The 16,555-nt window shown below is 42.6% G+C and overlaps 2 protein-coding genes across 2 annotated transcripts; one reads left to right on the top strand and one right to left on the bottom strand.

Annotated features, from left to right (window-relative positions):
• The first annotated feature begins 345 nt into the window (after positions 1-345).
• LOC139459180 (alpha-(1,3)-fucosyltransferase C-like) lies at positions 346-1,617 on the top strand. Its single transcript, XM_071240633.1, has one exon. It carries the CDS (start codon positions 346-348, stop codon positions 1,615-1,617), a length of 1,272 nt encoding a protein of 423 aa, XP_071096734.1.
• Positions 1,618-7,320: 5,703 nt separating this feature from the next.
• On the bottom strand, positions 7,321-9,027 carry LOC139459178 (BTB/POZ domain-containing protein 6-like). Its single transcript, XM_071240632.1, has 2 exons — positions 8,756-9,027; positions 7,321-8,457 (listed from the first exon to the last, which is right to left on the bottom strand). The coding sequence occupies exons 1-2, from the start codon at positions 9,025-9,027 to the stop codon at positions 7,422-7,424; spliced, it is 1,308 nt and encodes a 435-aa protein (XP_071096733.1). The 3' UTR covers positions 7,321-7,421.
• Positions 9,028-16,555: the final 7,528 nt, after the last annotated feature.

Raw genomic sequence — 16,555 nt, 5'->3', positions numbered from 1 at the left:
ATTTAATGGTTGGTCACTGTTGGCAGGCATCTACTTAATTCAATTTCATCAGATACTTGTTTAAGGACAACTAGTTCCAACTGAAATAATAAATGATAATCATTCTAGAATTGTAATGAGATCACCAAACCATTACCCAGTTCTTCTCATTTCAGATTTTGGCACCTTTTGAAAAGGTCTTGTCTTTTCAAAGTAGCATGCGTCTTGGCCACTCTTTGCCTGCTATATAATAGCTTGTCTCCCAAGCTTATGTATCTAAGGGACGCAGGAAAATCGCTCCATGAATACTTGACCAAGACACTGTTGACTGATAATGGAGACACCGTCCACTGGAACAGACTGTTAATGCTGAGTGGAGACTCGTCAAACTTGAGTTCTTCCAACCTCGACAAATTTAATGAAAAAACAAAAACCTACGATTTAAAAAAATTTACAGAACTAAGGACCTCCTCCTGGGGCCACACTGCTGTGAGAACGCTTCAACAAGAACATCGATCTAAGCCAAACATAGTCATTCCAAGAGGACAGAACAAAAGCCTTGAAGTGCTTTTAAGAAGAGGTGTTATTGAGCCAGCGACTGATCTAGTGACAACTGACACAAAGGTTATCCTATGGTATTCTCCGACGAGATATCATCCAGTTTTACAGTTTTCGAGATTACATCCCTTGCGTGGATGTCCAGAATCCCGATGTCGAGTCACGACAAACAGAGCCTTTTATGAGCAGAGTGAAGCCCTTGTGTTTACAGCACAGCTCTTAGACAAAGCGCCACCAGAGAAACTGAAAAACCAAGTGTGGGTATTACATAATCACGAATCTCCACGATGGTCGAAGAAGGAGTTACATTTGTACAACGGACACTGGAGCTCAAGGTTCAACTGGACCATGGACTACAGAGCAGACTCCGATATCAGGGCCCCATACGGAATCTTCCGAACGAATAATGGAACATTTCGTAAACGCGAACAACCACCAAGAAACTACACACAAATATGGTCATCGAAGAAGGGAACGGTTGCATGGATGGTTAGCAACTGCAAAACCATGAGTAGAAGAATGGAATATGTTCTGGAGCTGAGTAAATATATCCAGGTTGATATATTCGGTGGTTGTGGTAATATAAAATGCCCCAGGTCTGATGACGAATCATGTCTAAAACATGTCTCGAAAAAATATAAATTCTACCTAGCCTTTGAAAATGCGTTTTGTAAAGACTACATAACGGAGAAGTTTTTCCGATATTTTAACTCAGATATGATCCTTGTGACCACGGGTGGTGGTGACTACAGTGCCGTTGCGCCCCCAGGAACCTTCATCAACACAGCTGACTTCGTTTCACCTCAGCGCCTTGCACAGCAGTTGGCCGAGCTGGCTGACAGTGAAAGAGACTATGTCAATATTCTACGCCTGAAGGACCAGTATCAGTCCGTTTTGGAGGAGTACCCTATCGTTAGAGATGGACATATTGTATATATGACCTATCACTACGAGGCGATGCCTATGTGTGAACTATGTGAGAGATTGTGGCATGTTGACAAGTACAGGACATTCTACACGGATATTGAGAAGTGGTTTGATAAAGGGATTTGTTTTCCACCAAATGATTTATCTTCATAAATAACGTTGTCAAAAGTAGTAACGCTTTCTGTACGGTGTCATATACGGTGTCATTTACTGTATATGCAAATTGTGTGGGCGGAACATGCCTGCCCTGCTGTAATCACTGAATTTCAGTGTGTAGATTATTTTATCTTTTAATGATGTAATTCACATCCTTGTCATTTTTAATGTAAAATGTAAAATACGTCAGGTTGACGACATTTTCCATTATCATCTTCCCAAAAGATTATAGATTAGTTTGTTTGTTTTTGTTTAACGCCGCATTGAGCAATATTCCAGCTATATGACGGCGGTCTGTAAAATAATTGAGTCAGGACCTGACAATCCAGTGATTGACATCATGAGCATCGATCCACGCAATTGGGATTTACGACAAGCATAGTCGCCTTTTACGGCAAGTATGGGTTGCTGAAGATCTATTCTACCACGGAATCTTCACGGGTCGATTATAGATTAAAAACAGTTAGCAAGATTAATGGTACATATCTTTAAGGTGCTTATTCTTTATTGTATGACAATGGACATATGCTCCTGTACCGCCGCTGGTGGTTTAATTTGTGAGAAATAAACTGAATTGGGTTTGCACCCAACTATGCGTGTGTTTGATACATTACACAGCGTGATGTGTTCAGAGCGGACATATACATGTATTACATGTTATTTCCGCACCCGGATGTTCAAAATCACAATACGATGCTAGCATCCTGGTTTGAGGATGATATCGCACTCAGCGCTGGCGATCGGAACATCGCCATAGGACGTATCCAATAGGGGAATCGCGGTCTTCTGTTGACGCCTCTTCAACGTCCACCACAGCACCATTTGCCGCCTTTGGGACCGATACACACAGTTCAATTCGACTGCAGACCGTCCGAGAACCAGTCGACCAAGAGTTACCACCCCTGCACAGGATCGCTACATTCGACTGTTCCACCTACGTCATCGCAATGCCACAGCTACGGAGACTGCAGGACGCATTCCTGGTTTGAGGAGGATATCGGACCAGACTGTCAGGAACCATCTTCGCGAGGCTGGAATCCGAGCCAGAAGACCAGTTGTCGTCCCTGTTTTGCAACACATCCTGCGACAGCGACGCTTGCGTTGGTGCCATACCTTACAGCCTTGGAATTAGAGAAACTGAAGACGAGTGTGGTTTTGCGATAAATCACGAATACTTCTTCACCGGTAAGATGGGATGACAACATGTTTATCGTCGTCGAAATGTGCGTTTTGCCCCACATTGTGTACGTGAATTCGACAAATTTGGTGGTGGTAGTGTCATGGTGTTGGGGGCCATATCCTACATCACGAGATCTGACTTGGTTGTGGTTCGGGGAAATTTTACAGCAAATCGCTACATGAACCAAATTCTTCAACTTCACCTTCTTCCAATCATTGATCGCCGGAGGGAGCTGTTTCAACAGGACAACGCTTCACCGCAGACATCTCGTGTCAGGGTTGACTGCCTTCATAAAGCCAACATCAGCGACTTGCCCTCGCCGTCGAGACCTCCAGATCTCAACTCAATCGAACACTTCTGGGATGAACTCGATCGACGTGTTGGTCAATATCAGAACACTCCGCAGACACTCCCACAACTGGCCAACGCGTTACAAGCAGAATGGCGCAGGACACAATTCGTACAATTATCCAGTCAGTGCCGAGGAGATACGAAATACTGAGTTCAGCACAACCTTGTGGCCTTATGTGACATGACAATAAACAGTTTCCAATTCCACTGTACACCGATAACATTAGACTATCGAGTTCCAAAATTTCATATTTGTATCTTTGATATTGAATTAAATATACTATCCAAAAAAAAAGAAACGCATAGGTGTTACTGATATGTCAAAACGAAAATAATACCTATTGTATTCATATTATCGTCAAAGTATGTATCAATATTGATAAGAGCATCAATTGACACACTTCCGTTTGCAACAAATCGATTTTGTTTGAAAATATTGACTTTGATGTGATTTTTTGAGAATGAGTAAGAAATGCATCGCCACAACGCAACAAGTGGCATCTTACACGTTGAAATTGGGCAGGAAAAGCATGCAGTGTTTGTCAGTAAAAAGCAAACTTGCTTTCGGAAATAGGCATTCGTTCGGAAGGTGTTTCCAAGCCAAATGAACATGCCACATCTTGATGCTGCCACAAGGAACATCACCATTGGAAGACTGCAGGCTGGAGAGTCCCAATCTTCTGTTGCCCGGCGTCTGAATGTTAGCCAAACCACAATATTACGGCTTGCAGCTCGCTACAACCAAACAGGCACAACAAGAGTCACCAGGCCAGGATCGCTACATCCGGGTCCTCCATTTGCGTGACAGTACTGCTACGGGTGAGAGCACTGCAGCCAGGGTGCCAGGACTTAGGAGGATATCAGGCCAGACTGTACGGAACAGGCTGAGAGAACATGGACTGAGAGCCAAGAGACCCTACGTCGGGAACGTGCTGCGTAGTCACCATCTTGCACATCGTCTCCGTTGGTGTAACAACGTGACTGCCTGGAACCTTCGCAACTGGCGACGCATTTGGTTTAGCGATGAGTCCAGATTCCTGTTGCAGAGACGTGATGGTAGGAACCGGGTCTACAGACGTTTTCATGAACGTTATACCCCTAACTGCGTGCGTCAAGTGGACAGATTTGATGGAGGGAGTGTGATGATGTGGGCGGAAATATCCTACAATGATCGTACCGATATTGTCCACGTCCAGGGAAACCTGCAGAGACACCATCCTGCTACATGTACAACACCTCCTGCTAGCCATTGACGTCCAACGTGAGATTTTCCAGCAGGACAACGCCCGGCACCACACGACACGTGTCACAATGACCTTTCTCGCTGCTAACAATGTCAACGTGCTCCCCTGGCCGTCCCGTTACCCGGATCTTAACCCAATAGCGCACCTGTACTCTCCAGGCACTAGCTGCATTTCTGCAGGAGGAGTGGCGGAGGATTCCCCAGGCCGTTATCCAGCGTCTCATCCAGTCCATGATTAGGCGTGTGAGAACTGTTATTCGTGCCCGTGGTGGGCACAACAGATATTGATACTCCATTCACGTTTGAGGAATATTGTGAATGCCTTACCTCAAGTTATAGACATCATTGCATAGACATTGATCTCTCCTAAACGGATGTAAAATTTCATGTACTCAAGTTCATTTCCTACCAAGTTATTCATGTTTGAATATACAACATTTTCCCAGTAAATCCGGGTTATGCGTTTCATTTTTTTAATAGTATATATCGTCTTTATTGGGTACAATAAAATTACTAGAAGTCTACCAGTGCGTTTCCTTTTTTGAAGAGTGTAGATATAACGTACTTGTGAGATGTGAATATGGGAATTGTCAGAAGAAGGCTGTTGTTGTTTTTCTGAACTGTTCCCATTTTACATACCAAAAGTGGCAATGCATTTTAAAGTTGCTTTCGTGTCACAATATTAACTCAAGTTTTTCTCAATCGGCCTCAAACATAATTCCCATTGGTCAGTTCGACATCTCAGATAATAAAATAATTATTTCGAGATTTCGTTAGAATGTGAGATATTCAGCCAGACGTTACGCAATGACAAACGAATCGGTCTCTTTCATTAAATTACGCGCACGTGTACCTGTATATCGCACAGGTATTAAAAAAGTACTCACGGAAATGAAAAAAACAACTGTTTTTCTCAATTTAAAAATCGACACAAAGTGTTACATAGCTGTAAATACGAAATACCAAAACAACTCGAAAAGTACTAGTCTGGATTTGCTAAATTGATCTCAGTGAACAATACAAAATGTACTTTACAGGAGGTAATTTGTCGGCACTTTCAACATTAAAAAATAAAACTAAGTCCAAATTGACATAGCAGAAACAGACTATAGGCATTATGCACCTGTTCTCACCTGTCGTCAAGGTGTCATAGGTCACCTTGATTTACTTACACCTGGTTATGCCCTGTTTCACAATAGTCTGTTTTATTCACATTTATACACACTTAAAAAGGCATAAAAACATTTGATACGCTGTATTTGTGTCACGGCCCAATTAGTACTAATTTAGTTGTTTGAATATTTACATATTTTGTATATTAACTGCATTTAAAAACAGTTTTTTTTCATTTCCGTGAGTACTTTTTTGTTTAGTATTCATATTGTTAATAATTTGTATTTTTTTTCTTGCCTCTGTTGTACAATACATTTTCAGTCGTTGTCTGTTGACTTGCAAACGATATTAAGCTGAATTCAACTTGATTTTAATATAGTTGATAATAAGCGAAATTCACCCATGATGCCTATTTACATGCAATATATAACCGACAATTAAACCGATAGCTCAGCACAAATCGATTTTAACACTTTCGAGTAATTATCATATAGAAGTCACCGCCAGTGCAATCACCTCCGCCTGCTAAACCGCTGTGTGCATTTGACCATAATGTGAACCAAGCACCGCGCCAGGAAAAGCACCAGACGTCTCAATCGCCTACCTGTCAATATCATTGCAAGGAGAGTACGTACTGGTCCATAATACTAGTCCATTTATATGGCGCTGTACTCCATGCATAAGCATGCTCTAAGCGCTTAGACATTTATTACCCCGTTCAGTGGATAAATGTGCGCTCAACAATCATTCTCAGCTCCCTGGGGAGTATACAACCCAAGTTGCCTGTTAGGCGCTAGGTGGCTAACAACCACATTGCCATCTCATCCTACCGGATACCCATTCACTGCTGGGTGAACAGAGGCACAATTCGAACAAATTCACTTGCCCAGGGAGACCCGACATGTCTTACATGTGCTTCAGTGTGGGGCAGGACCGAAGCACAGCGTGAAGTACTAATTAAACATTTCAGTAATGTTACACGCCACTATATCAGTTTTATTTGAAACTTGCTTATAATTTTAATCGACTTAAAAATATTTATATAACAATGCATAGCAATTATCCCACTTTACCAACATAGACAAGGAAACACAATGATCAACTTGAAACATTGCATTTTGTACATACATAATAATTATTTACGAATATATAGCAATTATCTTTACCAATGTACACAAAGAAAAACAATTGTGGATATATCGTATATACAAAATTGTATATTTTTGGATATATCATCTATCTAAAATTTGGATATATCATTTTTCAAAGTGAAACCACATGTCAGAGTTTTCTTCCAAGTGAACCCCCATATCAGTGGGGTTTTTTTCAAAGTGAAACCCCATTGCAGAGTTTTATTCGAAGTGAAACCCCATGTCAGAGTTTTCTTTAAAGTAAAACCCCATATCACAGGTTTACTATAAAGCAAAACCCTACATCAGGTGTTTATTCAAAGTAAAACCCCATATCAGGTGTTTATTCAAAGTAAAACTTCATTTGCAGTTTCTCTTTTTTTGGCAATAACTTTCTGTACAAAGGCAATAGCGGAATTTTAATAATCGACCCCTAAGTATATGGCATTTTGATTTTGTTACATGCTAGGTGCCCTTACTGTATTGTCTACGGTATGATATGCTGACACGCCAATAACCACAATGAGGACGAACCCTCGATCACAGAATAGAGGTATTCGTCCATAGCAATATTCTAGCAATATCACGGCGAGAGACACCAGAAATGGGCTTCACACATTGTACCCATGTCGGCAATCGAATCCGGGTTTTCGGCGTGACGAGCGAACGCTTTAACCACTAGCCTACCCGACCGCCCTGGTAATTGAAACGACACATATCTGTTATGTACAAATTGGGACTGATCATTGATTAGTCGACAACATGGTGATACATTTTTTTCAGTTTACTTGAAAATTAGAGCAGGGAGTTGGCCTCCATGTTTTGAGGTTCCCGTCGTGCTCTTCTCGGAATCTGAGAAGGTGAAGGTCACATCATCAGCAGTAACTGACGTCTTTCCCCCGGACCCCCAGAAACTGTAAGCCCCATTCATGTCTAAGCAGATGGTATAGACAGACCCTGGCTGCAGGGGCACAGATGCAGGTAACAAAATGTCCGTGACCTGCCCACGACCTTGAAGCTTCCGCTTCGCCTTCTGTAATGGTTCGGCCACCACCTTGTTCTTCTGGTCAAAAAGCCTGATACTGAGAGTGTACATTTTATCATCATACGGGCCATAGAGCTGACATCCAAGTAGATCTATGTCCTGACTGACAGAGAAGGAGATAGCATGAGTCCCAGACGTTGTCTGGATGTAGTCATCGTAGTGCACCAGTCTCCGTACGTATCTGTAACTGGTATCCTCCTCGACTGACTTCCTCTGCTCTAGTTTGAACGGAGAGATGTCTGTGTTTGAGGTGACATTTTTTTCAACCATACGAATTCTCTCAGTGTCTGTTAGAACACCAGAAGGACCTACAACATTCAGAAGGTACTCCAGGGACAGGCTGGTAAACCGAATTTCATACCGCATTTCTCCCAGGAGTCTCCGTCTGTTCTCAGGAGTGTCAACCACACCTTCCTTCTTGCATCTTGCCTTAGTCCATGACACAGCTGCCTCGAAGATATCTCCTTCCTTCAACTTGAGAGTTTCTGACTTTAGGAACTTCTCCAGGCAATGAGAGCAAATATCCACAAATCCTGGAGATCTGATGACTCTCTTCCCTCCTTCTGTCAAGATCTTCAGGGCCTTCTGTTCCAGGTCCAGCTCCCCGTAACCATGACACTGCTCCAGGATCTGACAGACATTGTCCTCAGACAGGGATGTCTCCAGGAATGTTTGACACAGGTTGAACAATTCATCCGAGTAATATTTCCGAGACGTGTACATTAATCCAATGACAGTTTTACTGGTGATATGAGCCACGTCTGTGTACAGGTATCTATAAAAAAGACGAACACATTAGCTTGGTCACGAAGAAACCTCACTATTGCAGTCAAAAATATCATGTTATGTACATTATCACTCATCAAACCTCAAACTTTCATAGAAATATAGAATACAATGTAAGATTTAGAACTAGATGTAATACATTATTTATCTTTTTCGAGTTTCAAGAAATAGCTTATTGTGTGTCTTCAAGCCTTAAAATTTTGAAGATATTTAAATTACAAACTGGATTGGAGAGACGTAAAAAGGAATGTATTTGAGCAGTTCATACTTTAAAGTAAGGTTCTTACCTCAGAAACTCTCTGAAAACATTCGGCTCGATATCAGGGATAGTTATCTCCCCTTTCTCTGCCGCCAGGGGGCCACAGAACATGGCATGAAACACGCAGCATCGGCTGACTAGAATGTAGCGGTGAGCTCCGACCACCTGTTTGTCTGACCCCACACGAAAAGTAACGTCACTAAAATCGCCAGTGTTGAGCATGCGCAGATTGCACTCTGTGATAGTCTTGCCTGACTGCCAGTTGTCCACCAGCAACGACTTTCGTCCCTCGCTCGACATTTTCCAAGCTGGAAGAAAACGAGGTTAACTGAGCAAGTAAACAACAGCAACATTTTCGGATAGAAGTACACCAAAAAATAAATACATAAAAACGACAAACTCTTTCCAAAATCACCTCTTGTACCTTCACATGTATTGTACGATTCCGACTACTGCATGTATATCATGAGCATGTCTTTTTAAATTTTATCAGATAATTATGATACCAGATATTCGCGAAAGGTGAACATATCCTGCCACACCTGTGACACTTTCACAAACACATGCAAAGGCAAGTCAATTATTCACCTGAAAAAGGTATGGAGAGGTATGGAGCGTAATAATTACCAAATTGCAATAATGTGTCCAATATTTCAAGTTTGTAAAGGTGATTTGGCCATTTTAAGTCGATATGGACCGACCCACCGCCAATTCAGTTAAGAAATACTACAACTCGCTTGTCGGTACCCGATACCCGATACCCGATATCCGAAAACAACCCATTCATGTCAACACCAGCAGCCCGTCCATCCACTAGCAGAAAGGAAGGGCGTAACGGTTTAGCCATAAACGACTGACAATCCTTTACACAGGCGTAAAATCTTCAGTTACAGACACTATGTAACAGCTCCGTATCCCCACCAACGCCCACAGATGGTTCAAAACAGCTGGCGAGCGCTCTACCGCCTAGAACGAATCACCAAAGAGTTACTTCCCTTAGTTCAACACGCCAACAAACTTCTTTTGACACTTGCAGCTGTTTATGGAGTGACGCTTGTTTCTGTGTACCACATGGAACGCAATGCATATGTGCGACACATGATTTGTTTGTTGTTTGTTGATTAACGCCGCACTCAGCAATATACCAGCTGTATAACGGCGGCCTGTAAATATTTGAGTATGGACCAGACAATCCATAGCCGAGAGTTGCGATGGGGTCCTACCGTCAAGTGTAAGACCTTCACATGTTGGTTCAATGGCTTGCTCAAAGATAGATCTTCCCATGTTGGTTCAAAACCAAATCCACGCATTTTAGTCATACCTGTACTCAATTATGTGTAAGAAAGAAAACTAGGCTGGCTTTCAGTCATTTGAATATGAGTGATAATTTTCATGCCTTTTTTTGTATCTAGACTAGAATTTTTTTCAGCTACAGCTCAAAAACCAAATAATGTTTATATTTTAAACTATGAGCCTGAATTTTTTTTTAAAACGTGAACACTTTGCAACAATGTCAATTTTGTGGCAGGCAATTTCGTTTTGTACAACAATCTGAAGCATAATTATCTGTTTCAAGAATTTTCGGGTACAACTTATTTATTTCGACATTCGATATTCGATAAAATCCTAGCTACTTTGTGTCGTGAATATGTGTCAGTGCTCTCAGTCATCGGGCTTCCTGTCCAGACACAAATATATACATGCAGTGGTATTATATTTAGATTACCCGTGACTCACGCACAATTGTTTGTGGTTGGATAATTACTTACGGAAGTAAAGTCATCCTGTTTCGGGGAAAACATATCCTGTCATTCACACAAGGCTTTCGGTTCCGTGTAATTGTATTGATGCTAACGGCACAAGCGTTTCATCTCATACACCAAGCTACCAAACATCAACATCCCGAGGTGACTCCACCCAGCCTCAGGACCGTGTGGGACGGTGGAGTAGCCTAGTGGTTAAGTAGTTTCGCTCGTCACGCCGAAGGCCCGGGTTCGATTCCCACATGGATACAATGTGTGAATGCCATTTCTGGAGTCCCCTGCCGCGAAATTCTGAAATATTGCTAAAAACGGCGAAAACCCGTACTCACTCACTCACTCAGAATTGTGTTTGTCTTGTTTCTTAACGTGTGGCCAAATTGTCTAAGGCAATTCGATTTGCAGAGTTGCGTCCCTTAGGCGTGTGTTTCCCCTTATAGGTAAACGTCGAATACCCTCACCACCTCGTGTTTTCCTCCCACATGAAGCTGACACGCTGTGATACAACTATACACTGTTTAAAGCGCGTTAAACCCAAGCCCTTTCACTCAAATAGGCTGAAGCATCATAATCTCGAAGTCGATCATCTACATATTGTTAAGGACGATATAACGGCATGATCCCGGCGGAAACCTGTCGTCTAAAATCAGTGCTCCGTTGTCTCGAACTAAGATAACTCGACATATATTCGACGGTCATCGAGATCACGATGTTCGACACATATATGTCGTCGAAATGTATGTGTATCCACATTGTACTGGTGAGGAAATACAGTTCCCCCATTCGGCATTCGACTCGGACATCTGATTATATTTATAGGCTGAAGCATCATAATCTCGAGGTCGATCATCTATATATCGTTAAGGACGATATAACGGCATGATCCCGGCGGAAACCTGTCGTCTAAAATCAGTACTCCGTTGTCTCGAACTAAGACAACTCGACATATATTCGACGGTCGTCGAAATCACGATGTTTGACACATATATGTCGTCGAAATGTATGTGTGTCCACATTGTACTGGTGAGGAAATACAGTTCCCCCATTCGACATTCGACTCGGACATCTGATTATATTTCAGTATTATCGATTGTATACACTTCACGTCCATGTAGTATTACGACGCCCCCCGTTGGGTAGATTGTACTGGTGATTATGGTCATCAGACACACATGTAAGAGTCCTTACCTTATCACTGGTGGCCGGCTGTGTTGGAGATATATAGCAACAAAGGAAGGGTGTGACTTTCGCGTTTTTGTTTCCTTGTACGTGTAGCGTAATACTACTGGCCGCAGGCTGACATGATTCAGCTTTACTATTGCTGACTACAGCTCGCCGGGATTCAGCTTTACTGTTGCTGACTACAGCTCGCCGCGATTCTGCTTTACTGTTGCTGACTACAGGCCTCCGTGAGTCAGCTGTAATATTGCTGACTACAGGCCGCCGTGATTCAGCTTTACTGTTGCTGACTACAGTACGCCGGGATTCAGCTTTACTGTTGCTGACTACAGCTCGCCGTGATTCTGCTTTACTGTTGCTGACTACCGGCCGCCGTATTTCAGCTGTAATATTGCTGACTACCGGCCGCCGTATTTCAGCTGTAATATTGCTGACTACAGGCCGCCGTGACTCAGCTGTATTATTGCTGACTACAGGCCGCCGTGATATAGCTGTAATATTGCTGACTACAGGCCGCCGTGACTCAGCTGTAATATTGCTTACTACAGGCCGCCGTGATATAGCTGTAATATTGCTGCGACTACAGGCCGCCGTGATATAGCTGTAATATTGCTGACTACAGGCCGCCGTGACTCAGCTGTATTATTGCTGACTACAGGCCGCCGTGATATAGCTGTAATATTGCTGACTACAGGCCGCCGTGACTCAGCTGTAATATTGCTTACTAAAGGCCGCCGTGATATAGCTGTAATATTGCTGCGACTACAGGCCGCCGTGATATAGCTGTAATATTGCTGACTACAGGCCGCCGTGACTCAGCTGTATTATTGCTGACTACAGGCCGCCGTGATATAGCTGTAATATTGCTGACTACAGGCCGCCGTGACTCAGCTGTAATATTGCTTACTACAGGCCGCCGTGATATAGCTGTAATATTGCTGCGACTACAGGCCGCCGTGATATAGCTGTAATATTGCTGACTACAGGCCGCCGTGACTCAGCTGTATTATTGCTGACTACAGGCCGCCGTGATATAGCTGTAATATTGCTGACTACACGCCGCCGTGACTCAGCTGTAATGTTGCTGACTACAGGACGCCGTGATATAGCTGTAATATTGCTGCGACTACAGGCCGCCGTGATATAGCTGTAATATTGCTGACTACAGGCCGCCGTAACTCAGCTGTATTATTGCTGACTACAGGCCGCCGTGATATAGCTGTAATATTGCTGACTACACGCCGCCGTGACTCAGCTGTATTATTGCTGACTACAGGCCGCCGTGATATAGCTGTAATATTGCTGCGACTACAAGCCGCCGTGATATAGTTGTAATATTGCTGACAACAAGCCGCCGTGATTCAGCTGTACATACCCAACTATTATTCCGGTCCCAACTGTGTGGACTTGATGTCAGCGTTGAGTTCTCTTGGGGTTGTCCACTCCACAAACTAAGTGGACCATGTCGTTCGACCATAACAGGAGCATCGCAGACCAAGCAATGTATATATTGTGTCACATTCTGTGGTTGGTAACCTTTGAGGCTTGCATTGAGGACAAGGCTGTGTCCTGTCTTGTCAGAGGGGTAACGGGGGAGTTGTAAAGCTCGTCGACACCACGCCATAGCTGCACCACGGTAACTTCAGGCTTCAGTGTCAGGAGAGAGTTTGCGGATGAGAAGTGCATCAGCCGAGACAAAACCTTTCACTTGTCTTGTCATGTCAGGCTTGTCCATTTCAGCAACATGGTATCTTTATCTTCCCATACAGCAAAGGACACCCCACAGTCTCGGCGGCATGTCGTTTCTGTTGTCTGACTGTCTTGAGACGAACATCCCTCTCTTTAGCCTCATCAATTAGACTAACATATAGTCTCTGAAATGAACATATCGTACAGAAAAAAAACAGTTGCTCAGTTATCTTAATAAAAATATAATAAAAAGGGAGCCCAGTGATTCTCTTCATTTTCAGATTTTCCTGATACTGCAGTAATCTAGACTTGCCAAACATTATAGACTTGCATGGGCTGTAGTTGATATATTTGTATCAGGGTCTGTAAGACAGACTACCTCATCAATGAGATTCCTCTCCAGTACGTACCCACATAGCTCATTGTGGGGACTGAGGATCTGAGCGTTATAAGATTTATAACATTCGGATCATGATCAGTTAAAACATTTTGAAATTTTGAAATTTTGTGAAAGAAAGTATTGATGATAAACCAGGAAGTGGAAAGTGTAAACCATAATTTTACACTTGTCAGAGGGGTACACAAAGTACTTGATCTAGACTACCAGTTGTCGGACTTTCATACTTGTGGAAGCCTCGGTGGCTGAGTGGGTTAGATCGCTGAGTTTCTGTGCTGGCGATTAGGTTCCTCACCCTGGCAGTGTGGTTTGATTTAACTCTTGTTAACATATGTATCTGTGTTGTCAGTGTTTTGAGTATGCTTTTTGCGTGGAAGTTATTATCATAACATTCATATTTCAGCGTGATCACCTACACACTTTGGAAAGTTTATTTGTAAGCGCGTCCTGCCCTCGATCAAAGGCTGCCTCCAAACATTACGAACTTGACAAAATCGTAGAAACTATGGAATCAAGGTTAGCGTTGTGTACACAGCCTGGCAGCGACCCGCGCGTGATGTTATACCACAACGGGCAATACAGATAAATATTTATCAAACAGTGGTATCTTCAATGGGTGAGAAACAGTTATTTTATATGACGAATAATAAAGTACTATTTTCCAACCTCATGCGATATTGACCCATTCCCGTATCGGAAAGCGATGGAAGCTGACATAAAATGTCCCCAGTGCCTCGAGATTTATGCGTGAAGGCAGGTAGCGTTAAAACATGAGATCGTGATCAGAATTGTCTTTCCGAAAACGATACATGTGAGATAAATGAGAGTTTTTGCTGAACCATGTTTAAATTAATGTTCCCACAACTGTGTATTGTGTCAATGTCCATAAAACTGTACTTTGCGTTAATGTCTCTACAACTGTATATTGCGTTAATGTCCCTACAACTGTATATTGCGTTAGTGTCCCTACAACTGCATATTGCATTAATGTCTATACAACTGTATATAGCGTTAATATCCATACATCTGTATATTGCGTTAATGTCTATACAACTGTAAATTGCGTTTATGTCCACACAACTGTATATTGCGTTATTGTCCCTACATCTGTATATTGGGTTAATGTCCCTACAACTGTATATTGCGTTAATGTCCATACAACTGTATATTGCGTTAATGTCCATACAACTGTACATTGCGCTAATAACTCTACAACTGTACGTTTCGGGAATGTCCCCACAACTGTCTATTGCGTTAATGTCCATACGGCTGCACATTTCGTAAGGAAAGGTTTGCGGTCTAACTAGGTCCGGACAAACGAATTTTTGCTGTCAATGCAAGTATGAAACCAATATTCAACTGTACACGTGTAACAAACGTGGGACATGTTTACACATTACAGACAGACTGGCAGCAAACAAGACAGGGCATGATCAGGCGATGCCACGTGGTGATCGCCAATTGTACAACTTTCATTTGCGCAAACTGTTCCTCACAGCGACGGAAACGGCAGCGTTAGGGACAGATCGTTTATATGAGCATGTTCGTGAACCAACCACGATCTCCCACGGTATGTATCACGATCCCCTTGCAACATCGCGACAGTGGGCGGGTAGCAAAAGAAAAAGTAGGAGAAACAGGAATTAAATTATTTAATTAAATTATTTAATTTCGCTTGGGAAACTCTTCCGTTCTGAACTTGAAAGCTTTTGCGAAAGGTTTGAAGTGGTTTGCATCTGTTTATCTTTTACTGTTACAAAAATAGTAAACAACAAAAAACAAATGCAGCCATGAGATTTCTGTAACTGCATGGAGAATACTAGGCGAGCTTCCATGACGGCTGTATTCTCAACTATATAGTAGTATCGTTTTCAAAGTAAAATCCCGTTTATATTCTCTAAGTTTTGATGGTTTGTTTGTTGATTAGTTGTTTAACGGCGCACTCAGCAATATTCCAGCTATATGACGGCAGTCTGGACCAGGCAATGACAGTGATTGACATCATGAGCATCGATCCACGCAATTGGGATACGATGACATGCATCAACCAAGTCGGCGAGACTGACCACCCGATCCCGTTAGTCGCCTCTTACGACAAACATAGTCGCCTTTTACGGCAAGCATGGGTTGCTGAAGACCTATTCTACTCCGGATCTTCACGGGTCCTAAGTTTTGTAGGAGGGTGGACGTTTTGTAGGCGGAGGACTGCTGGACAGATCATGGACAAACCAAGGGAGTGACTATGTGAAGGTGAGCTATAATTATGTTTATATTTTAAGTTGTGGATGCGAATGTTGGCCAGTGGTGTTAAACAGAAAGAAAGCATAACGATTGGCTTACAATTAGTCAAGTCACAGAGTCTGTCCACCTGGTCCCAAGTCCCCATGACTGGGGACTTAGTCGGCCACGGAACCCCCACAGATTACAAGTCAAGTTTACAGAGCTCTGCAAGACGTAGACAACTTGTAGAGTGATAGTGACGCTTTTGGTTATTTCTTACAATCAAGAAATTGCTGTAGAAGACTCACGCCCATCACAGGTGTATAATTTGGAAAGATGTGTATGCTTTTGGAAATTTCTTACAATCAACAAACTGCTGTAGATACTCACGCCCATCACAGGTGTATAATTTGGGGAGATGTTTATGCTTTTGGAAATTTCTTACAATCAACAAACTGCTGTAGAAAACTCACACACACCACTAGTCTTAAACTTGGGAGACAGTGACGCTTTTGATTATTCCGGATAATCAGCAAACTAATATTGTAGCCTCACACTCATCAATGGCTTAAAACTTGTGGAG

This window comes from Haliotis cracherodii, unplaced genomic scaffold (assembly GCF_022045235.1).
Source record: "Haliotis cracherodii isolate W230 unplaced genomic scaffold, xgHalCrac1.p SCAF_13, whole genome shotgun sequence".
In the NCBI taxonomy this organism is placed as follows: Eukaryota; Metazoa; Mollusca; class Gastropoda; order Lepetellida; family Haliotidae; genus Haliotis; species Haliotis cracherodii.
This window is presented reverse-complemented; position numbering and strand designations above follow the sequence as displayed.